This window comes from Nyctibius grandis, chromosome 3 (genome assembly GCF_013368605.1).
Source record: "Nyctibius grandis isolate bNycGra1 chromosome 3, bNycGra1.pri, whole genome shotgun sequence".
In the NCBI taxonomy this organism is placed as follows: domain Eukaryota; kingdom Metazoa; phylum Chordata; class Aves; order Nyctibiiformes; family Nyctibiidae; genus Nyctibius; species Nyctibius grandis.
In genome coordinates, this window is record NC_090660.1 from 87,200,361 (window position 1) to 87,225,280 (window position 24,920).

The 24,920-nt window shown below is 44.2% G+C and overlaps 1 protein-coding gene across 1 annotated transcript; it reads right to left on the reverse strand.

The window, feature by feature from the left end:
• Positions 1-3,013: 3,013 nt before the first annotated feature.
• Positions 3,014-24,017, reverse strand: COLEC10 (collectin subfamily member 10). Its single transcript, XM_068396523.1, has 6 exons — positions 23,859-24,017; positions 12,569-12,640; positions 11,029-11,100; positions 8,975-9,028; positions 6,846-6,941; positions 3,014-5,350 (listed from the first exon to the last, which is right to left on the reverse strand). Exons 1-6 carry the CDS (start codon positions 24,004-24,006, stop codon positions 4,959-4,961), a joined length of 834 nt encoding a protein of 277 aa, XP_068252624.1. The 5' UTR covers positions 24,007-24,017; the 3' UTR covers positions 3,014-4,958.
• Between the last annotated feature and the right edge of the window lie 903 nt (positions 24,018-24,920).

Sequence of the window (24,920 nt, forward strand, 5' to 3'; positions counted from 1 at the left end):
GGAGGCCTACTCAGCCAGCCATCCCCAGTCCAGGAGGTTCCTCCAGTGCGTTGATGATAACTTTCTGATGCAAATGGTGGATGAGCCAACTAGGAGAGGAGCGCTTCTGGATCTGATCCTCACTAACAAGGAGGGTCTGGTTGAAGAGGTGAAGGTTGAGGGCAGCCTTGGTTGTAGTGACCATGAGATGGTAGAGTTCAGGATCTCATGTGGCAGGAACAGAATAGCTAGCAGAATCACAACCCTGAACTTCAGGAGGGCCAACTTTGGCCTTTTCAAGCAATTGCTAGGGGAAATCCCATGGGACAGGGTACTAGAAGGTAAGGGGGCCCAAGATAGTTGGCTAGCATTCAAGGACTGCTTCTTCCGAGCTCAAGATCAGAGCATCCCAACAGGTAGGAAGTCAAGGAAGGGTACCAGGAGACCTGCATGGTTGAACAGGGAACTGCTGGGCAAACTCAAGTGGAAGAGGAGGGTGTACAGATCGTGGAAGGAGGGGCTGGCCACTTGGGAGGAATATAAGTCTGTTGTCAGAGGATGTAGGGAGGCAACTAGGAAAGCTAAGGCCTCCTTGGAATTAAACCTTGCAAGAGAGGTCAAGGACAACAGAAAGGGCTTCTTCAAATACATTGCAGGTAAAGCCAACACTAGAGGCAATGTAGGCCCACTGATGAATGAGGTGGGGGTCCTGGAGACAGAGGATAAAAAGAAGGCGGAGTTACTGAATGCCTTCTTTGCCTCTGTCTATACTGTTGGAGGCTGTCCTGAGGAGCCCCGGACCCCTGTGGCCCCAGAAGAAGTCAGGATAGAGGAGGAATCTGTCTTGGTTGATGAGGGCTGGGTCAGGGACCAGTTAAGCAACCTGGATGTCCATAAATCCATGGACCCTGATGGGATGCACCCGCGGGTGCTGAGGGAGCTGGCGGAAGTCATTGCTAGGCCACTCTCCATCATCTTTGCTAAGTCGTGGGCAACGGGAGAGGTGCCTGAGGACTGGAGGAAAGCGAATGTCACTCCAGTCTTCAAAAAGGGCAAGAAGGAAGACCCAGGTAACTATAGACCGGTCAGCCTCACCTCCATCCCCGGAAAGGTGATGGAGCAACTTGTTCTTGATGCTGTCACTAGGCACATCAAGGACAGGGGGATCATTAGGGGCACTTAGCATGGCTTCACCAACGGGAAGTCTTGCTCAACCAACTTGATAGCCTTTTATGAGGATGTTACCCGGTGGATAGATGATGGTAAAGCTGTGGATGTGGTCTATCTCGATTTCTGTAAAGCGTTTGACACGGTCTCCCACAGCATCCTCGCAGCTAAACTGGGGAAGTGTGGTCTGGATGATCGGGTAGTGAGGTGGATTGTGAACTGGCTGAAGGAAAGAAGCCAGAGAGTAGTGGTCAGTGGGACAGAGTCCAGTTGGAGGTCTGTGTCTAGCGGAGTTCCGCAAGGATCGGTTCTGGGACCAGTTCTATTCAATATATTCATTAATGACTTGGATGAGGGATTAGAGTGCACTGTCAGCAAGTTCGCTGATGACACCAAACTGGGAGGAGTGGCTGACGCACCGGAAGGCTGCGCAGCCATTCAGAGAGACCTAGACAGGCTGGAGAGTTGGGCGGGGAGAAATTTAATGAAATATAACAAGGGCAAGTGTAGAGTCCTGCATCTGGGCAAGAACAACCCCATGTATGAGTACAAGTTGGGGGCAGAGCTGTTGGAGAGCAGCGTAGGGGAAAGGGACCTGGGGGTCCTAGTGGACAACAGGATGACCATGAGCCAGCAGTGTGCCCTTGTGGCCAAGAAGGCCAATGGCATCCTGGGGTGTATTAGAAGGGGTGTGGTCAGCAGGTCGAGAGAGGTTCTCCTCCCCCTCTACTCTGCCCTGGTGAGGCCGCATCTGGAGTATTGTGTCCAGTTCTGGGCCCCTCAGTTCAAGAAGGACAGGGAACTGCTAGAGAGAGTCCAGCGCAGAGCCACGAAGATGATTAAGGGAGTGGAACATCTCCCTTATGAGGAGAGGCTGAGGGAGCTGGGTGTCTTTAGCTTGGAGAAGAGGAGACTGAGGGGTGACCTCATTAATGTTTATAAATATGTAAAGGGCAAGTGTCAAGAGGATGGAGCCAGGCTCTTCTCAGTGACATCCCTTGACAGGACAAGGGGCAATGGGTGCAAGCTGGAACACAGGAGGTTCCACTTAAATTTGAGGAAAAACTTCTTTACGGTGAGGGTGACTGAACACTGGAACAGGCTGCCCAGAGAGGTTGTGGAGTCTCCTTCTCTGAAGACATTCAAAAACCGCCTGGACGCGTTCCTGTGTGATATGGTCTAGGCAATCCTGCCCCGGCAGGGGGATTGGACTAGATGATCTTTCGAGGTCCCTTCCAATCCCTAACATTCTGTGATTCTGTGATTCTGTGATTCTGTGATTACTTATAACTCACCATCTCCTGAAAAAAAACCCCAGAGTTTCCATTTAGACATGTATTCCCTGATTTTGTACATGAAGGAGAGTGCCTGGTCCAATCTCAGGCAGAGCTTTATCCTGTAGCAAAGTATTGTTCATCTTTCACCTTCTCCCAGCCCTGAGTTTCCTCCTAAAGAACAAGAAAATGGCCTGTTCGTGATGATTGTAGCATTAAGGACACCTCTGGATTTTGTTAGCCAGTGGTCTCAGTATGGCCAGAGAGTTCCAGAGTTTGGACTCCCAGTCTGGCAAGCATGTTTTAGTGACTTTTTGAGTCAGAAGTAAAGATGAGGTGTGGAAAGAGTATTAGTGTGATTGTGCCTACCCACAGGGATGTTACTGTGCCACTTCTGCATGACTAGTAAGAACTGACCTGCTGTGAGTGAGGCTGACAGCCCTGGGCTTGAACTTCTAAAAGGCATTACTTTTCCTCAAGAAACTTTGCCTTGAATTAGTCATTAATTCTTTATCATTACCCATGAATGATTCTAAAACCAAAGTGTTTAGCTTAATGAGTTTATTACTATAGATCCTAAAAAGTGTAGTTCTGCTTAATTTTGGGGAATATCAGTTCCCAGGAAGGGAACAATTCAGGATGAGTTATATTGTGCTAAATGAACCTGTTTGCCCAAATACTCTCATAGCATAGTAGGAAAGCAATGAAAAGAAATGTGGTCCCACCCCTTCATTCATGGGTCTAAATTGTTCCCTGGAGGGTGTGTGGCACCACAGGTAATTTACTGCTGCTAGCAACAGGTGTTTTTCTGGAGGAATGAGTGGCAGAGAAACTGGATTACAAGAGTGGTTCTGAGTCACAGAGTCTGCTGGGATGCTCCTGTGTTGGTCATTGCTCAGACATGAGCTTGGAGTCAAACTAACAACCAGCTAAATGGTTTGGAGGATTTTCCTATTGAGGGTGAGGTTGAGGAAGTATGACTGTTGTCTAGTTGCCTTTGCTGTACACAGCAGTAGAAGGGAGACTTGGAGCTGACCCTCTGTATTACTAGCTCATGGCATGTCCAGCTCTTCATATACCCAGAGGAAGACTGCACAACCGGTGCTGAGTGACCTGCAGGGTACATTGCCGCACCGTGCCTCGTGTCTGGCATTCTCCTTAGCCTCCAGATATCATTCCTTCATTTTTTGTGTCAAGTGGGAAAGAAAATCTATAGACCTTCATTGCAGGGGCCCTGGGGTTTCTCTTGACATCTCCTGCTGTGAGGAAAGGTGAACCACGACTAAGAACAGGCTCACTTCTGAAGGCAAAACAGTTGCTATGTCTGAAGATAAGACCTCCTTCAGTACTATCAAAGATACGAAAGTGTGATCCATTGTGGTCATACTGACATGGACATATGAGTAGCCAGGCACTGACAGCAAAGCCTTCACACTTACTGCTCATCATTTGTGGAGAGTCCCACAAATGTGCATGATCAAGTTGCTCAACCACACCTGAATCTGGGTTCTTGGGGGATAAAGCCTATTCTATAGCTGTGGTGCAAAGGCGCAGGTGATTTTAGCATTAAGACATCAAACATCACTGGCTACTGAGTTAGGGAGCTAACATGTTCCTAGAATCACTTGTTAAACCAGCGATGCCCATTGGTATAGCTGATACTGCGTGTGCCTGTTTACAGCCTACAGCAGTGGTGTTGCTTCCTTTGCACTGTTCTCTTTGTGCGAGACTTTTCTATGTTTTTCACAGATTTTGGGGGCATCAGAGGCTAGAACTGCTCCATCTATTCTCAGGTTGCCTACGAGCTGTGCAGACTTGCATGCAGAAGTGCCGTTGCTAAGTTAATTCCTCACACCTCAGACCAGCCTGATGGACGATAGAGTTGGAAGTAGAGATAAGTGAGTCCTCCCCTGCATATCAGGCAATACAATTGCACAGCCAAATTAAGGACAATATAACAACTTCTAATCTAAATTTGAAGTTGGCCCTGCTTTGCATAGAAGATTCAACCAGGTGACCTTCAGAGATCCCTTCCAACTTACATTACTCTATGATTCTAACAAAAGAAGGATTTTTTTCGAGAGAAACTGCAAATCTGTTCTCCCAGCTCTGAAGTCACCAGGGAAATTACTGGGACATCCTGTGCAGGTCAAAGATGAATAAAGATCACACTCTTTCCATCTGTGGACTTTGCAAAGCACATCTGTAATTAATATACCAGTGAGTTTACTATTTCTGGTATTGGTGAAATCACATTCACCTCTGCGTGCTCTAAATTTGCCCCTAAATTACACATGGAAATGCACACCCTAAATTGCACATAGAAATGAAATAAAAATTCACAACTGGCTGGATGCCCCCTACAGACCTGTGCTGACTTTATGGTAACTGCCTTCCTAACAGTAGTTGCTCTTGCTGAACCCAGTGAGGTGAAGCCTGGATTGAGCCCTGTTCCTGGTTGTCTGCTCTCCTTACAGTGGATGTATGAGGAGGGGTTATTGTATGTACAGCAGGTGCCAGGCCCATTCTGCGGCACTTTTATTTCCTCTTCTTGAGGAATTCACAGATGAAGTAGATGGTGACTTGGCACTCAGTGTCGTTCCACTCTCCCGTGCTGAGCATCTCCACGCAGTCCTCGCAGCCAGCTGGGTCCTGAGGCTCCCCTTCCTTCCAGTTACTGTAGTTCTGCAGTGGGCTGTTGTCTGCATACACAAACTGTCCTTCTTTTTCCATGTCGTTCAGCCCAATGAAGGCTCGGAAGAGGCCGCTGTTGGAGATGTAGTCAGCAATCAGGGCATTGGTTGCCTCATCTTTAGGCATGGCCAGTGTTCCTCCTCTGTCCCTGCAGTGGATCAAGGCTTCTCTGTAATTCTTCTCTTCTTTCACAATGTAATAGAATTTCTCGTCTGTCTCCCTGATACCTGCTAGAACTTTAAAGGGGAAAAAAAATTGCTTAATGGCATGTCAACAGATATTGAAGGTGCTTCTGTTCCAATATAACAATGAGGTGATTGTTACATTAGAATTAATAAAAGGGAGAGAGGAAAAGTATTCCCACCACTGAATTTGTGATGAACGATGAGGACGTGATCAGAGACTGATGCTACTGATGGGACTGGTAAACACCTTGCACACGTTGGGGCAAGAGCTATTCAGTCCTGACTGGCATGTGTCTCCTGTGACACTTAAGTTTTACTTCATGGATATTTAGTACTAATCAAATTAAGGCATGCTAAATGGTCAAATAGCAGTGTCTAACTCTAGATCACCCCTGTTGCTTTGCATGTTTTTGAATACAGATTGTGAAAGAGTGCCCTGGGATAGAAACACAGGGGTATAGATAGCTTTTCAGGCCCTTTCTGTGTAGATGAAAATCAATGTGACTGCTAAAATAAGACATTTTAAATACAGCCTGATACTCAGAGCTGCTGTAGCCACTAAGTGGCATTGACTAGGAAGAAAACTCTGGCTGCTCAGGAGATTTAAAAGGCAAACTTCTCAACCAGTGTATACCCTAGGGAATTAAGCAGTGCCAAGGAGCATGCCTGGGCAGCTGGAAGTTGATTGTCCCTGCTGATGGATTGCTGGAATGGTCCTGAGCAGAGCTTTGGCCTGGGGCAACTAACACTCTCCAAAACAATTCAGGAGTTAGCCCAGGCACAGTTTAGGAGTTAGTAGAGGGACACTCCTGATAATATGGCATTCAGTTTTGTAGGATTTAATGCTACAAATGAGTGCTGTTCTGTGCTGACTGCCCACAGTGCCAGAGAACAGTCTCAAACACATTTAATTTACTGATACAGACCTAGTCCTGGAAGCAGCGGTGGAGCTTTCTCAAAATCTCTGCTGTGCCAGGAAACATGCGTCCTTCCTTTCAGTGGAGGCAGTTTGCACTGTCCAGCTGACAGCGCTGCCTGCAAAAGTGGCTTCTTATAACCTGTGTCTTTGAGTGTTGGTCCCTTGTTACAGGAAAATGATGCTTGCACTGAGGGGAGCACTAAGAGTACTGTGTCTGCAGCCTTCCTGTGCAACAGAAAGATCAAGAGGTTCCTATTGCTTTCCCTCCCTTTCTGGAGCAGATTGGCACAAACTTTTTCCTTTCATTGCCTGAGTGGCCACTGAGCCTGAGCACACTGACAGTGCAGAGGCGGTCAGCAAGCTGTGCCGTGCCTTGTGCTTTTCAGGTTTCTTTCTGTTGTGCTGTTAATAATTTCTGTATTGTTTTTGCTTTTAGTCACCTGCTGCTCATATCCTTAGAGGTGTAAGACTCTCTCTTTTCTGTAAGCTTTCGGAGTGCCTCGCACAGTGGGACCCACTCTCTGGTTCATCTATAGATGCTGCCATAGATCAGCAATGGTAGAAGAATAGCAATGATAAATGTTATAGGAGCCAAATAAATCACATCAAATACATAAGGATCCTTACCGTTCTTTACAAACTTGATGGACGTGTTAAGACGAGCAACATTGATATTCAGTTGTCCAACAACTCTGCGGTATCTTCCGCAGTCACAGACCGTGCCTGAAGCAATACAAGGGACAAAGGATTTATCTGTTTAGAAGCATTTGTGTGTGTGCATGGAGGGTTGTCTGTAGCCCACTTCCAAACCTTCTGAAGACTTGGCCTCCACTTGTGGAGACCCAGTCTCACCCTGCCCCGCTGGCCATACCTCTGTTGATCAAAGCACTTAATATTTTGGCTCTGTACACTCCCTTGCTAAATAGCTTAAGAATCCCTACTTTTAAAAATGTGGATAGAAGAGTTTGCCATCTTCTTTCCATGCATATGAGTGTGGGATTTGCACATCCTCTGCCCCTCTCATTATCCATTCCATGTAGCTGCAGAGACGTGGCTTGTCATGGTGATCACTACAGCATTACATCTGGGTGCCAAAGGCCTGCTTTTGTATCCATAAACAGCACAGGTTGCCCAGCCTTCTAATAGAAACCACAGCACCCATGAAATGAGGAACTGCTGCTTTCTCAGTGAAGGAGTTTTGTGAGTATGCATAGAGGTGGGATTGGCAAAACTTTGGTAGAAGGACTATTAGTGAATTGCTGCATGCAGCTGTGGTACAGCAGTAATAGTCAGTACCAGCTCAAATAATAACTTTCAAGCACTGAAGTCTCAGTTATATTTTTGTTGGTAAACTGAAATTTGGCTTGGTGTAGTTTTTGTTTGTTCCTGTTATTTTCAGGAAGAAAATAAGCTGCTGATGGTTTCCCATTAAGAACCAAACTGGCATTGTGTAGAAAAATCTCTTGAAAATGAACACAACTGTACATTCAAGGTGGGAAAACATTCAAGGTTATTACAGAATCACAGAATCACAGAATCACAGAATGTTAGGGATTGGAAGGGACCTCGAAAGATCATCTAGTCCAATTCCCCTGCCGGAGCAGGATTACCTAGATCATATCACACTGGAAGGCGTCCAGGCGGGTTTTGAATGTCTTCAGAGAAGGAGACTCCACAACCTCTCTGGGCAGCCTGTTCCAGTGTTCGGTCACCCTCACCGTAAAGAAGTTTTTCCTCAAATTTAAGTGGAACCTCCTGTGTTCCAGCTTGCACCCATTGCCCCTTGTCCTGTCAAGGGATGTCACTGAGAAGAGCCTGGCTCCATCCTCTTGACACTTGCCCTTTACATATTTATAAACATTAATGAGGTCACCCCTCAATCTCCTCTTCTCCAAGCTAAAGACACCCAGCTCCCTCAGCCTCTCCTCATAAGGGAGATGTTCCACCCCCTTAATCATCTTCGTGGCTCTGCGCTGGACTCTCTCTAGCAGTTCCCTGTCCTTCTCGAACTGAGGGGCCCAGAACTGGACACAATATTCCAGATGCGGCCTCACCAGGGCAGAGTAGAGGGGGAGGAGAACCTCTCTCGACCTGCTAACCACACCCCTTCTAATACACCCCAGGATGCCATTGGCCTTCTTGGCCACAAGGGCACACTGCTGGCTCATGGTCATCCTGTTGTCCACTAGGACCCCCAGGTCCCTTTCCCCTACGCTGCTCTCCAACAGGTCTGTCCCCAACTTGTACTCATACATGGGGTTGTTCTTATTAGGACTGAGAAGAAATTTCTGGGGCATCAGATCCAAATTCTCCTCCTGTAAGCAAATGCATTGCATTTGTTTGACAACAGATTATACTTTATCTAAAATCACTTATTTTTTCATCCCCATGCTCCTATTAGGAAACTCTTAAAGGACTTCATTCCTTTGGTATTCAGAAACTTTCTTCTAATTTCCAGTATAAATGTACTGCTGGCCTGTCTGTGTGTTAGTTTCTATGATATCAAACATTGCCCATTAATTTAGGTAACTCTTCTCCATATTTTGTGTATGTTGGTATATTCATGGGCATCAGTCATGTCCCTACCCAAACTTTCATTTTGCTAAACAAAACTTTTTCAATCTCCTCCTGTTTGTTTCATCTATTCTCAAGTTTTTCCATGGGCCTCAAAATTTTATGAAGCTCCAGACAAACCAACCCTGAAATCCAAGACCCAGCAGACTTGACCATTCTGCAGAGAAGGATGCATAGCATACCTGCTTTTCCTTTTTTTCCAGAAACCCCCAATAGGCCTTTGGCTCCTTTGTCACCTGAATAAAGAGGAAAATATATTCTCAAATCTCAGACAGTGCACATGTTAGGGGAGTGCATTTGAAAAACCTGTTTAATAATATATTAACGTTGTGCTTCTGATAGGGATCCCTGATGTACTGTACTGGCAGATGTGCCAAGTCAAACAAACCACAATTAATTCTGGTGTATGGAAATAAGGAGAACCCTTTAATAGCTAACTCACTGATAACACAGGCATCTTGTGTGCTGCTGGTTCCTGGTGCCGCTTACTTTAAACATAAACTGCAAAATGATCCTGAGAGGCTGAAAGTACTCAAGAAATCTGTGAGAGGTGAGACCTGGGTTCTCTCATTGCCTTGCAGGACAGAGCCCGTCCCTGGGTTCAGTAGCTCCGTGGTGGGATGAGGCGCCAGATGAGGCTGATGTGCACTAAGCCACTGAATTCACGTGCGCCACAGATTACGTGTGCAGGCAGCAGTTTGCGCCTGCACGAAATGAGGTCAGTAAGGAGCAGTGGTTCATTTCAGATATAGTTCATGGAAATGTGATTTATTTTCATCCAACTGCTTTCCTCTTCTTCTGTAAATCATAAAAATGATGGAGATACTTCTCCAAATGCTGTGCTACTATACAAGAGGAGGTGACTAGCTTTTAAAAAAATCTCAGCTGTAATTTGGATCCGGAACAGCTGGACTTTATCTGAAATTCATGTCAGCTCATCTTTTATGAATTAAAACCTTCAGAGGTCAAAAAATACTAATGCTTGCTCTGCCTTGTTGATGGCTCTGTTTTGATGTGCTTTTTGCTTTATATGGTTGTGGTTTTTTAAAGAAATTAGGAGTCAGCTGTCATTTTAGTATTGCTTGACATTGCACACTTAGAAGCTGAAATTTCATGGTTGCTTCGTTAAGAACTTGAATGTTTAATGGTAGATTTAAACAGTGACTTAGTGACCTTTGCTTCTGCAAATAAAGAAAGAAAATAAGAAAAACTAGAGGGGGACAATAAATTGTACATTCAGGCTGAGAGAGCGCTTGATTTGAAGGCTCAGAGCGTTGGTTTACTTACATATAAAGATAAGCAAGTTGTGGGATTCTTAAATTCTAGTCTCCTTTGGCAATTTAAGACATCTCAGGAGATAACTATATGTGTTTTCAGTTGTCTAGGTACTTCTGAAAATTAGTCCCTCAGGCCAAATTCTTTTGTTCTTCTCTGATACCGAGGCTGGCTAGAGGTCATCAAGGGTTTATTAAAAACATTGTCTTGAGAAGATCCCTGGAGAGATTGTTCCACCCACTCACCTGCATGCCTGGGTTGATGCGCTGGTTAGAGACCACAGAGCTCCCCTGGGGATGGTGGAGTCCCTGCTCAGCGTTCAAGGCAGGTCTCCTTGTGGAGGAAGTAGTATTCCTTCTTAAGAAGGAATACCAGAAAGGAACGTCTGAGCCTCTTCTCAGATGACTAGAGCATAATTTCATGAAGCTGTTGCCCAGGTAGACTTAGAGTCTACCTTGATTTGCAAGTAGTTGTTGTCCCTGGTTACCCAAGTGCTTTCTTAAAACTCCTAAAATCCTTTCCTTACCAAGCTGTCCTGTGCATTGATTGCTCACAAGTCCCACAGCAATGCAGGTGACAAGGTGTGGCATCCTGAGCAGCAGCAGAATATTGACTTGCGCCTTCAGCATCCAAAGCAGAGGAACAAATTTGGCTTTCTCTTTTAGAGCGTTCAGAGGATTTACTTCACAAGGGCCATATTTCTCCCTTCCTCTTTTACCATCAAAGAGGATTGATTTCTTAACTCATAAAGCAAATTATTTTAACCAAGTCAGATATATTGCATGTGGGAAATAAACCAAGAATATCTCAGTTAGCTCTCGTCACCAATCTTTATGCATAACTTTATTTGGAGAGCATTGGTCACAGACATTGTTTGATATTACTCCATACCTGGAACTCTCACAAAACACATATTTACCTTGAGGGAAGAAAACAGGAAAATTCCCAGACCAGAGCTTACCCTTTCCACCAATTGGTCCAATTTTCCCAAGCATTCCCTGGTCACCAACATCCCCCACAGGTCCTTTGTTTCCTAAGAGAAGAAATAAAGAGGAAAGGAGTATGGATGGTTTCTGTAATTTCTTTCCCAAGGCACTATTTAGGTCTCTACTGCTGCTATTTTTCCTGAGTGTGGGCAGTCTGCATGTGTGGCAAAGTTGCAATGAGAGGAGCCCTGAGGATGGTTGGTGGAGGACACCGCAGATCTCTGGTACTGTAGGATACAACAGTAGGACATTGCAAGGTGCCTTAGTAGAACTGCCTGTTCAAATGCCCAGAAACGTCATGTTTTTCTTACAGAAAATACAAACTAAAACTCCTAGTGAGTATTCAAATGTTGATTTTACTTCACAGCCAAACCAGGCTGACAGCAGGTTTTATTTGTTTTTTTTTTCTCCACCCCAAACAAAGGCCTTTCCTTCTTCCTTGAGGTCAAGTCCTCACAGCTTCGCTGGGAATCCTCAAAGCAAATAGGGAGCAAATAGGGAGCTAGTAGTTTTGCTGTATGTGTTTTCCCAGTCCTCAGAGCACCAAAATAATGGATGCATTTTTAATTGGTTAATAGTTTAAGTTCTAAAATAGCTAGCTAATGATGACAGCCCAATTTAGGGAATCTCAGTTTGCACAATGAATTTAACATCACTAAGATGCTTTATAAACGGTTGGCTACCCGATTCCCTTGTATCTTACCTGATCTTCTTTTTAAGGTAAGAAGCAAAGTCATATGAGTGCATTTAAAAATGGAAAAAGTTTTTTTTATTATAACCATAACAACAGGGTGATTTTAAAGTTTCTATAAATGTAAAATCTTTCCTGATTAGTCTTAAACCACTGTCAAGGAAGAAAGACCATGATTATGCATTATCATTGAACTCTAATGATAAATTAAGCTTTTGAGTTAAAGTATGCAAACAAGGCTGACCCCATCACATCTGGTGTCTCCGAATGCTCTGCCCAGCTCACAGTGTGGATATGGGGTATGTTTAATAGAGCCGAGTCCTGAGACATCTGCGACTCCTTGTTCTGAGCTCAGATGCTGTTTGATCAGAGGAGCTTTGTTTCTCAGTGTATGCCCCTGCTTTTCTGCAAAATAGGGACAACTGAGACCGAATTTTGTTGAGCATCCTGATGTATTACTGAGAAATAACTCTCAAACTTCAGTTTCAACTAAAGGATCATTTCAGTAAGAGAACAGTAATCTTTCTGATTATACATACGATCTGGGTCTTCTGGATCGCACTCATGACAGCCACTTGGGAGAGCGGCAGTAAATGTACTGGTTTATTACATGGCTCTTTAAATTTATTGTCTTACGTATTGGCAGGAATTGCACCAAGCTCTATGAGTATTGTTAGGTTCACTGATTAATGTTTGACAGGATTGTGAAATCCACAGGTGCAACAGGAATGAAAAGCATTAAACATCACTGATCATGGGCACCAGTACGGTTGTGTATAATTATATTTATATATCAGTAACAGACAACAAACTGTCATAAATACCTTTTAGTCCTTTTGGTCCAACCTTTCCTTGTTTGCCCACTTCTCCTCTGTCTCCTTTTTCACCTTCATCCCCTTCCAAAAAAACAGAAAATAAACCATCACAGTACATTTCTCTCAGTGCAGTAAGTGCAACTGTACATTCTCAGAAAGTAAAGTTCACAGGCTTTTTTTTGTCTGCTAATTTCTTTTTATTTCACATTGAAGGCACAGTAGCCATGGGATAAATTTCCAGAGAAGAGCTGATGAATCTGACCATCATTAGGGAAATCTTCCCCTTTTGGAGAGGCTATTCCTACATGAGAATTATACAACACCTATTTCTAGTCCTACCCTTTAAGCCCTATTAGCTGTAAAGCATCTAAATAAGCCAGTCTTTCTCTGTTGGGAAACCTGTACACACACGGAAGAACTGCCAGGGGAGGCAATAGGAATTTATTAATTGTTCCTAGTGACTCTGTTTGTAGTGACTCTGGGTTCAAAGTATGCAGATGCTTTTGGAATGGGAGGAATGTAAATATGCTGAAATAGATCTTAACATAGACCTTAGCACTTAGTATGGCAGAAGTCTTGCCTTCAGTTTTTGACAGGTGACATTTATATGTTGATATAACAAACATGTTTTGCAATTACTCCAAGGCTTTTTTTTGAAAATGTCATACACAGAGTATCTGTGAGAGGTAAAATCTTTGCATTTATTACACTAGTGCAGAGCTTTCTCCAAATGAGATCAAGACCCTATTACACAGGTTCCTGTATAGTACTGTATAAGTACTTACTATTGTAAGAGACAGTCTCTTACTGAGCAGCTTACAGTCTAAAGGAGCAAGGCAGCAATTAGTAGGAAAGAAATGCTATCTATCTCCTTCCTTAGGTAGCATGCAATTCCGATTCACATTATGCAGGAAACTGGAGGCACAACTGGAGTTGATTTTCTTATCTTCTACTTCTTAGTTTTGAGCCAAATCCAAAAAATATCTTTCCTCTTTTTTTTTTTTTTTAGACAAATGCTGAAAGGGGACAACCCCTGCACCCCTTTGCACCAAACAACCAACACTGAATACAGACAGCCTTCAAAAGCCTCTCCCCCTGTGCCCTACCCTTGCCTGCAACAAGCCTTGTGTGTGGTGGGAAGCAGTGCCAGAGTCTTATGGCCAAGCCAGGATCTCAGGTGTGAGCAGCAGCCAGTTGTGTCCATGCCTGCAGCCCAGAAGGGGAGAAGAGGCTGCAGTTCAGCATACTGAGTACCCAAGGGAGGGAAGTCTGTCTGGATGTCAGCAAAAAAGAAGTGAGGACAGAACAGCATTACATGACAAGCCCAATAACTTGTCTCATTGAGGATGGTGCCTCCAGCCCTGGCAGAAGGTGTTCAGGGAACTGAGGGTGCTGAGGGTGACTATTCCCAGACAGCCACTTCCGCTCTCCCATGAGCAGTGGTTTAAAGGGCTTGCCTGAGCCAAGCACTGCATCCAGACTACTCATGAGCAGCCACTAGTGATTCTTTCCTGCACATATTAGTCCTGTGCCTTTTAAACCCATTTATATTTTTGGCCCCTATAATATCCTGTGGCAAGGAGATCAGTAATTTAATTACGTGCTGAAGGAGAAAGTAGCTTTCCATGGTTGCTTTCAGACTGATCGTTTCATTGGATCTCATTTTATTTTCTGAAAAATAGTGCCCACTCATTCCTGATTTACCTTCTCCTACTTCTGTAGCCATAGGTAGTGTATTGTGGGCTGTTCTGTGGGGTGATGACAAATGAGAAGTGGCACATATTAATTGCAGCATATAAAATGTAGTATTAGCTGTTTGGCTCCTTTCCTTGTCAGTTAGGTGGACTGGGCTGAGTCTGTCCCTGTATGCCAAAAAAAACCTTCAGTGTTGTGACTCTCTTGGGGAGGGCAGGCTCACCCCATTGGTCAGGATGCCCTTTGGGTGGAATGGTCAGTGGTCCAAGCTGAGGAAGATGAAGGGCTGAACTTCAGTCCGCATTGGAGGGAGGAAGCATTTGCTAGAGGGACGGACAAGGAGGAAACATGACATGGTGTGTGTGCTGGCTCACTCAGGTGCTTTGTTTAACACCAGCTGCTACAGGACAAAGTATGAAGGGAAAAGGCTATAAGCAGCCAGCAATAGAAATTTTAAACATCTCTGTTGTCACTAGTTCTTAAAAAATACTGGAAAAGTCAGTATATATTTCCAAAAGCCAAGCTCCTTAAATATCCCGTTGAAGGTGTGGGTCTGAGCCTGAAACTGATGGAAGGATGCCTGCTTGTAGTGGGTTCTTGTCTAGAGATCATCAAACAGCAGAGCCAGAGAATGTACAGTTTAATTTTGCTGTGACCTCAGTGTAACATTTACAACTGAGAAACCAAGGAATTGTCCTTTCCAAACCCATCTATGAAACTCTTGAGAAAACTAAAAGTCACTTCTCAGTAGTTCAGAACAGAAAAGATTCCCAGAGGCTAACAAAGGACTTGTGAAATGAAATTCCAGGAGAAGGTTAAAAGCTGATCTGATTGCAGTCTGCAAAGCCTTATGGGGGGAGAAAGGTGTGATAATAGAAAGGAAGCAGAGTGTGATTCAAGACTGGAAAACATGGATGATTCCTGACTAGGGATATTTAACAAATGGACCGTGCTCTCCAGAAGGAGAGGGAGCAGTAGGAGGCTCTTCTCTTCCAACCTTTCCCTGTGCAATGAATTCTTTTGTGTAAGATAACGCTGTAACTCAGTGTAGAAACTGCTGAGGGAGTTTCTTTGGCCTGTCTCATGCAGGAGAGCAAATGAGATTCCTACTGACTGTCCAAACCAGGGGACCGCCCGTCACCCTGGCAGTCCTCATCACCTCTCTCAGGCCAGCTAATTACATTCCCGGTGACCTGCAGACTGCTCTGTTGGGTTAAAGGCTCTAGAGAGACTGTTGTTTCTGCAGAAGGAAGACCTCTGTGTGAGAAAGATGCTTTTTTTTGTTTTTGTAAGAAACATTGCATAGACAGTTAGTCTTAGAAATAGAGCCCAGGAAAGAAAGTCAATATACCATTGGAGAAGCTGTGATTACTTTCTGAAGGTGTTTTCCTCCTATCTCAGTTTCAACATTTTGAGCCATTAAAGCTGCAATGATTTTTTCTGAGAGGCTTTAGAGCAAGCTTTCCACACACGAGGCTGCTGGAGATGAAGCTATGTTGCCCTGTATGGGCCATCAGACTGAGAGCTGACAGATGAAAGGGGTAAAAGCCTACCACACTCTGCCTTAGTTTCCCTACCTAGGAAAATGGGAAGAATAATAATTTGCCTGTCTGTAAGCGAGGGAAATCCTGCTTTTCTCCCCGTATTGCAGCTGAGAATTGGTAGGCCATTACAAAGCAAGGGTAGAAGCAAACAGTATTAATTAGTGGTACCATCTCCTTGTTAATTTAAGACTGGATTATGCCCAGTGCTTGATAATATGGTGTTATAAGTGCATCGTGTCCTCCTTTAGCTGTTGTGTGCAGGGATCTCAAGTTTTGACAGGAACAGTGAACTCTTGGGTTAGGCTCCCCTCTTGTGGTCTCGCTATGATTTGCAACCAGGTAGGAAGGATTGTGAGAGGTTGGTTGACTTTGTTTCGGGCAAGGATTGAGTTGGCTTTGTCTCTAATTTATAATAAGCATTTCTGCCTTTCCTCTGGGACTGCATGTGGACAGGCCATCCCACTGAATTAGCCACTTTTTTGTAATCTGCCAGAAAACTGAATCTAAGTCCTGGCAATACTCTGGACTGGGTTTTTGAATTTTGCACTGCTGTGCTTTGTGCAACATGAGTTTTCTTACAGAAAAAAAAACAAAACAAAAACAACCCTCTGATCCCTGACCTCATATGCTTGTAGTCTATACCTAGAGGTTAACCTCTCCTTTCTGCTGCTTTACACTTGGGGCAGTGTCAGGTTAAGTTTTATCCTAATTAGCAGATTGTCACCTTAAAACTGTAGTTGCAAGGATGTCAGATAATGCACTGCACTGGCATTTGAAGCAAGGGTGAAGCACTTGGAGACAGTAGCTGAAGCAAGACCTTTTCTCAGCCTTGTTAGTATTCCCTCAAGCTGATTCACTTCTTGGGTGTCATGATTTAAAATACCAGACTATTAAAGTGAACACATGGAACAATGAATTACTAGACTCTTCCAGCTTGGGACTGTGCGAGACAGAAGGAAAGCAGAAGCCGTAAGCAGTAGATGACTTCTGGAGCCATTAGAAAACTTTAATTGTAACTGAGAGGGAACCCCAGTCCTTCCTTCTCTGATAAACAAGCTCAGGAAAATGCTGAAGGTCTAATAACCAGCAGGATTTTTAGGCAGTTGAAAAAGTCTCTGCCTCTTTAGGAGTTTCACTAAATAACACAATGTTAAGAGGTTACATTTGGTAAGAATTTAATTGGTGAGAATTTAATTAGTAAGAATTTACTGACCTTCAAGTGACTTAGATTTCCCTGCTGAATCTTTTGTAGACAGTTTTTCTGCTTTGTATTCACGAAGGGAGGAAGTTTTCAGGTTAAATTCTTCACATATGTTTACTGACTCTCCAAGTCTTGTGATCAAGGGCTGACCCTGGTTCTTGGAGAATCAGGGGAGTCTTGGAGAATCCCTGGGGGTTACAGAGCCCATACTGCTCCCTAGAGGCAGCCCTGCATCAGGGTGAGAGCCTGTCTGCAGGCTGCCTAAAGGCTAAAGCCGGGAGGAGATTCCTAGCTGGCTTATCCATGTGTTTCTCTGTGAGCACATAGCCTTTTCACTCAGAGCTCTGCTGAGAGACTCCCCGGGTCCACGTGGGGTTTTATTGAGACACTTCGCCGGGTGTGCTGGCAAGTCATGGCCTCAGGTCAGCTCCAGTTCCTGTCCCTGACCAAAAATACTACAGAGATGTTAATGCTCTCTCAGCCTCTCTTTTGCAGGTGTACCTTCCTCCACACTCCAGGGCATACCCACCCTTTCAAATGACAGAAATACCACTTACGCTGGGCTACAGCACAGTTGTCCTCCTGCATCAGATACTCTGAACTGAAAAAAAGCCTACCACCAGCCAAAAAGTCCTTGATAAGCCCCGAGGGCATGACTGATTTGCTGTGGGGCAGCGGGACGATGGTTAATATTGATTAGTATGCACATGGATGCTTTGCACTGCTTGCCTTGGATGCATTTAACACTCCTAGGCATAGGCAATGTCCCACCACAAATGCTTTGTATGGAACCCGTTACATGGTTTTACCCTCTGATCATGCATGACATTTCTGCTGAGCTCCATGTTTCATGCTTGTAGTTGCACTTGCAGTGTCCTAGGGACCCTCCCCATCTCCACAGACAGAGGGTGAAGAGTGCAGGTGATTCTGCCTGTCCTGGGTGTTAAACTAAAGGGATAAGGACACGTGCGTAATTCTGAAGCTTTGAGACTCCTCCAGGAGCAACTGAAAGCCTGCCCTGCTGGAAGAGCCTTGCAGGTAGCCACAGGATTAACTCTGCAGCCTGTGGACCCTGAGTGACCCTGCGCACAGTGAACCTTTGCAGCACTCGCGCATGCACAATCTCTGTTGAGAGGTTTTGTCACCAGAGGGAGTCACAGACTCCAAGAAATAAGCAAATACAGCCCGGTTTGTCTTTCCAGTGTAGAAGCACATCACAGCTACGTCAGTGGAAAGCCTCAAGATTTCCTCTAATTTCACTTTCAGTGTCTTTTACATCTGTAGCAAATTTCCCGTAGCAGTGGGGATTCTTGCTTTCAAGCTATATGTGGCTAGTGAGGACAGGTTTTCTTGACATCTTCTGCCTATGTGACACGATGTCCTCTTCCCTGTCCTTCCTCCTCCCTTCAGCCCCCAGCATTGGCCTGTACGCCTCCCTCCCCTCTGCCTGATGTTGAGCACTCTTCTGACCCTGTGTTGAAGGAATTCAACTTGCTAAACAGAGGAATATCAATAAAGCAAATAATACACATTTTTAATGAGTGAGCTGAATCAGCTCAGTGAAAAGTCTGATGAGTGACCAGCCGATCCAGCACAAGGTAAAGGTAGGACCACATGGTCAGAGCGGGGGAAGAAGATGTTGGGCCTCCCTTTTTGGCAGAAAACCTGACAGATGAATGCAGCTGTAGTGTGCAACTGCACCCATAGCCAATCCCCCAGGTGTCCTGCAGGAGCACATAGGGCTCCCACAGATTTCACCGTGAGAAATAAAGCATTTTGCTCGCAAGTTCTTGGACTTGTCTCGTTTCACCCAGCTCCAAATTAGACAACAGGGGCCCTTCCCTGGTGAAACACAAGGAATCTTCAAGAATAAACTGGATTTTCTGCTCGCTTTTTTTTGCTTTCCACTTACAAAGTCTGCTAACTTCAGTGGAAATACCCTCTTCTCTTACTGCATTGCATGAGCCAGACCCAAGCCTTCAATAAGCTCAGTGAAGCTCTGCTGACTTGTGTTATTTGAAAGTGTGGGCCTTTGTGTACGACTGGGACATATATTATTTCTTTAATAACACAAAATAATGTAAATTATTCCTGATTCTCTTTTCACTTGGTCTGCCCAATTTAATTTCCCCAGGCTATTCCCCTGCCATTCTGACATGATCCGAGAGACCCATGGATTATGGTGGCTTCAGTGAGGAATCAGACTGACATTTGTAAGAAATACACACCCAATATCTTTTGAATTTATGTATTTAAGTCTCCACATAACATACTTTGTAGCTCAGGCTGCTCAACTTCAGAAACTTAACGTACACTAAAATGAGGAATTCTAAAAGACATGAAGAATAGCATTATGTGTTGAAATTAAAGGGCTCTTCAGATCAAACGTGAGGCGCTAAGAGGGAAGTTTAGTTATAGGTTTGAACAGCCTATAGGATGTGGTAAGGTAATTTATATTTTCGGAAGAAAAAGTGGATAACAGCGTATCTGGTTTCTGAGAGAGTTTGAGATTTTCCAGGAGTGGAATTGCGTAAGCAAAATTAAAGCCGAGAGATGGACAGCTATGCTGGAGACCACAGTAAATGCTATTTGAGGCGCCAGCCAATGTCACAGAGTTTATAAGCATCATTTGTCAGAAATAATAATAAGGAAATGCTTTACATCTAAATTGCTATGGGAAACTCCCGGTATTCTTCAGATTTCATCTCATTCCAGTTTCTCAACTTGGATCTGATTCAAGACCTTTGAAGTTCCTGTGTCTGGATTTCAAAGGAAATGAGCTGGGACCTAGGACAGATAGCAAGATCTAGAGCCAGTCTTCTGAAGCACTGAGCTCCTAGGAATCCACGTGAAATCAGCTTCTGCAGAGCCAGCCCCCACCCTAGTCTTCTCTTCCCCTGCTCATGTTTCTAATGGGAGCTTAGGAGTCGAAGTTTTGGGCCCTCTGCTTATTTCTGCCCTCTTTCTGCCCTCTTATTTCAGATTCCATCTCATCTGTGTCAACAGCCCACTTAAAACTTCCTTTGCAGGTTAGACAAAACTGAGCTTGCAGTCTCCAGGCGAAAACAGGCTAGAAGAAAGGACAGAGCTGGGACACAGGTCGAGGGCAGAGCCTGGGGAGCAGAGACTGGTGTTCCTGCCACTGCCAGGGCATGGACCAACAACTGGTGCTTTTGCTCTCACTGCATTAGCTCCTGCCTCCTCACAGTCCAGTTCCTCTCTCAGCAGCAGCAAGAGCCAGCCTGCTTCCAGGCTTGGAAGGATAGGAAGTAAGCAATAGGGCCATGGTTAATTTTGCTAGGCCAAGTATTTGGCTGCCCTGGGAAATCTGTTGCTTTGTTTATGCTTGATCTGGTTCTCTTTGGACCCAAGAAGTCGATGGAGTACAGAACTTGGCCTGTCTTGCCCTAGTTACTCAGCTGTGGATAAGTGTCACCTAATGTCAATTTTCAAAGGTCCTGTGCCAAAGCAGTCCAGCTAAGACCAAGTTGTTCCTAAACGTCTCAGGTCGAACACCAAAAATGACTAGTTATAAGTACTGAAAATCTGTTTTGATCCAAAGCAAAGATTGTTTTCTTTTTTGGTTTCCCAGGGTATTTCAATAAGGGTCCTAGAAATGCCTCCCGCATTTCTATTTGTAACTGCTATATAAGCCAGCTTGCTGTGCACTTCAAAAGCTTTCTCAAGAAGGCAGAACAAGACAGCCGTCGCACTAGGACTATGTTCATTAAAAAGAATCCCCTCTTTTTGAGAAGAGACCTGAGCATTGCCTAGAAAAGGAAACTGGGAGAGGAGTGCCAGCTTTTGCTTCTCTCTTATTCTTTTTTTTTCCCATTTTTCTGGAGTGCTTGTTTAGAAAATTTCTTTGTGTAGTGCTTTAGAAACAGACTTCAAATTTCATTTGCTTGCAGCAGGGATGGAAGAGCAGCAGACAGCTGGAGGGGATTGCGAGGCACCTGGTTTGCATCGCGCAGAACCACCAGAGGTCAGACAGAAACCCCTCTTTGTTTCTAATGCCGAGCAGCTTGACTCAGACTGGCTTCTGTCATTGCAGGAGAGAGTGTAAAAGGCTTACAGGATATTTACTGCATTCCTTCTTTTCCTGGGACACTGCATCCTTCCAGAGTGTTTTCAAGCTCTTTGTGTTGTACACAAAAGCTTCTGGTTTTGCCTCATGCTTTTTGGGAGCTGGTGAAAGTGTCACAACTGGTTTGAAGGCTTTCCTGATAACCAGTCTGGAATTACCCTTTCTTTTCATCCCATCACTCATATCATACTTCCCTGGTGACATCTCAGGTATGAGCATAACAAAGAGTATATTTTTTGGAAGGGAAGAATTTGGCTTGCACAAATTAACTTGAACAAGTTACATGTGGCTTGTACAAGAAGTAGCCTATTTTCACAACACTAATAACCCTTTTTGAACGGGTGATTTTCAGGTTGAGCATGTGGAGAGGTCGGGTGCTTGCTCCTGTAGCAACTGTGAATGCCTAGGTAATGAAGTGAGTAATGCAACCCCTGATAGTGCAAGAAGTAAAGGGTTATAAGTTCTGAGCCTCTCCGAACAACTTCACTTCTCCCTCAGCTTTCTCCTCTCCATTGTGCTGTGTGATGGGAACAGCAGTATTGCTGCTGCATAGCACCAGGGACCATCCCACTTGTAGCCCATAGGCTGGATCTAGCCTATTTGTGCATTGCACTGAGATAGGTGAGGTGGGACAGTGTAGGAAGTCTTGCAGCTATTGAATACCTTTTAATTCCTTGGACTTCTAGGTGCTTTGGCCCATTAGGCACTCCCATGCTCATATGGAAGGAGGAAGTTGCCACAATAGGAATCTGGCCTGTGGTGGTAGAAAAAGCTGGCCAACATACTGTGCGAGCTCAGCACCTCCATCTTGTGGGAGCACCACTGTGTTCGACCGTAACTGAAGATGCTGAGCAGATTGGGGTGAGGGATTGAAACTTGTGCAAGGTGAGTCAGAACCCATTTTTGGGAGAGTGGGGGACAAAGGGGCGCAACAGATGTAGTGCAGAAAATAAAACTTACAGAAACAAAAGTCAGAGGCTTGTCCACTGTCAGAGTTAAAGTTTGAGCAGCAAGGTGTTGCCTGTGACTGTGGTGTGGGGATCATGTACACTGAGTCCATAGACATAATATGGATAGAAGAAAACTGGCATCAGGACAGACTTTTCTTCTGCTGTATTAGGTCAGCATGCTTCGTCCTTGACTACAAGAGATGCCTGAGGAGTAACAGGGTAGTTCACACACCCAGCCTGCTCAGCCTTTGATTGCCCAGCTGACTGGCAGTCAAAACAACCAGTGCCATTGAGATCCACTTGTAACTGTCCTGGATGAGCTCAACTCTGTTAGGAATTGAAATTAGTCTATAGGATCATATCACATAGACTGCAAAATGTATTTGATGACCTGCAACGGATGTGAGACAGTAATTTGGAGGTGATTTACTCAATACTCCTTTTGCCAATAATGGATCTTGGGCATGGTAATCTAATTTTAGAGTAGTAGTGAGGACCGTGCCAATATACTGTTTGGCTCCTCTTGTGTCTTAGTGTCAGCCAGGAGGCAGCAGGACTGGTAGTGACTAAATACTGACTTTCTCAGTATCATGCTTGCAAAGAACCGTAATACCTAACCTTTAGATGCTCCCTATACAAGCTAGACCACAGAAACCAGATGGAGTCCCAGCTACTCTCATGTTGTCACCAGACCACCTCATTAGCCTTGTGACTTGTTAAACACAATTCTGTCAAACTTTGTTCTCCAGCCTGCTGCTATTCAGATACTAACTAAACAAACTCCCACTGGCTCCCTTGGGGATCATTAAATCTCTCTGCATTTATGCTGTGGCAGCAAAAGTTTAAGCTTGGATTGTAATCATAAAGAAATTAACTTGCTGATTAAAAATGGTCCTTTAAGCAACATGCATTGAATAATCCATCATAAAAACAAATGAGTCTATAGCAGTGCTTTTGACTTGATAATCTTCTTTCTGCTTAGAATTTAAATCAGTTGCATTTTTTTCTCTCAGTCTGTAGCCTATAGAAAAATACAATGAATTACTAAAAAGAAAGCAATAGTTGGAACTGCAATAGCCGTGATGTGGAATATATATTTTAGATCAGTCACCACAAGAGAGATTTGTATGTCATGGACGTAATTTTTGGCTGAGAAACCCTCCAGGCAATTCCATTGACGTTAGTTGTGTTACACAAAAAGTAAGTTAATGCAGAAAATTTGGTTTCAGATATTTGCAAAGTGTTTTGAAGATAAAAGAACTGCACATGCCAGAGCTGATCTAGTTCTTGTTGAAATCTGTAGCAAAAGTCCTGTTTAATTCAACAGGAGCTGCTGGATCAGGTCTGATGAATGCAGCAGAGCTGTGTTTACAAGTAAGCATTTGGAACTAATGACAGTTCAGTCATTTTAAATATTGCATATCTCTCCCTATCCATAGGTGCAAAGTGAACCATTAACTGTTCACAATAGGTGCCTACTTTTAGACAAAGTCACTCAATTTATGGCTGCTAGCTGTACTGGTTGTGTGATGAATACAAGAAGTAATACAAGATTTATATGGCTGGAGAAAGATGCAAAAGGACACTTCTAACTTGTATGAGACTATGTGGCACTGTTCCCAAAACTAAAGAAAAGCAAATTCAAATCTCCTTGCTTCATCACTTTCCCCCATCACAGTTCCACTTTTCTAGTTATTTGTACAGTCCACAATAATTCACATTGTTCATCCCCAGCCCATGCCACAAGCCCTCCACATCTCTATTTTTAAAAAACAGCCGTTACCAGTACTGGTCTCAGCATTAGCAACCTGATATTCCTCACCTTTGGGTCCAGGTAAAATTGTGTGTGTCGAGCAGACATCTGTTGTAGGTCGATTATCAACATCAAAACCAAAAATCTGAACTTGGAAGATAAAAAGCACTACTAGGGTCCCATATTTCCTTAGCTGTTGTTCTTTCTTGCTGCTCATCCTTGCAGCTTCTCAGGAAATGCCTTTCGTTGTTACAGTCTTAACAAATGCAGCTGATTCAAAAATAAATACTTCACTAACTGCGGCAGTGCAAAGACTGGGAACTACATGCAAGAACAGCTAAATAAAGTGAAGAAAGGAGTTTAACGATGCTGTAGTTATTTCTGTCCTGCACATTATCCAGGATATTTATTTAACACTGACAGCTGTTTATTCCAATTTATCTCTTATCTGTGAGATGTTCAGCTGCTTTTGCCATGGAAAATTTCTTCAACATATGGGGATATCTCTTTTGTCATTTTTTTTTCCTTTTGGCACTGACTCTTCATGCACAGCTTTTCATTTACTCAAGAGGCAAAAGACTCTGGTATTGTATCCAAGTGAGTACTAATTGCTTATAGGATACTTGTGGCTGGTTTTGTACTGGAAGAGTAATGCAGACTCCATACAACATGTAGAGAGACTTTTCCGCAAAAGCTTTCCTCCAAGGAGACTGTTAGTGACAACAGATGAGATTCCAGTCTGCTGTGGGTGAAGTCACTGGTGCTATTTCGCACGTTTTGGGTGCCACATACCTGTGGCCCCCAGAGTAGCAAATGAAAAGTTTATGTTACCAATGGGTGTTTGGGCCAGAAACCCATAAATGATGGTTTTGTGCTTACAGATAGCCCCACAATGGTTGCTCCAAGCCCAGATAATGTTGGCAGGCACAGTACAGAAGGACAGACTCCAGGATTGAAGCCGCAGAGTAGAATGAACTTGAATGACTGCAGTACCTCCTCCCATACCACCTTTCTCCTCTGCTTGCTAACTGGGAGAGACCATACACCAGGACACTGATATAGCATAGATCCCAGCAGAATGTCATCTTTGGGTTGTCCAGGAAGCTGCTGCTGGTTCAAATCTACATGAAG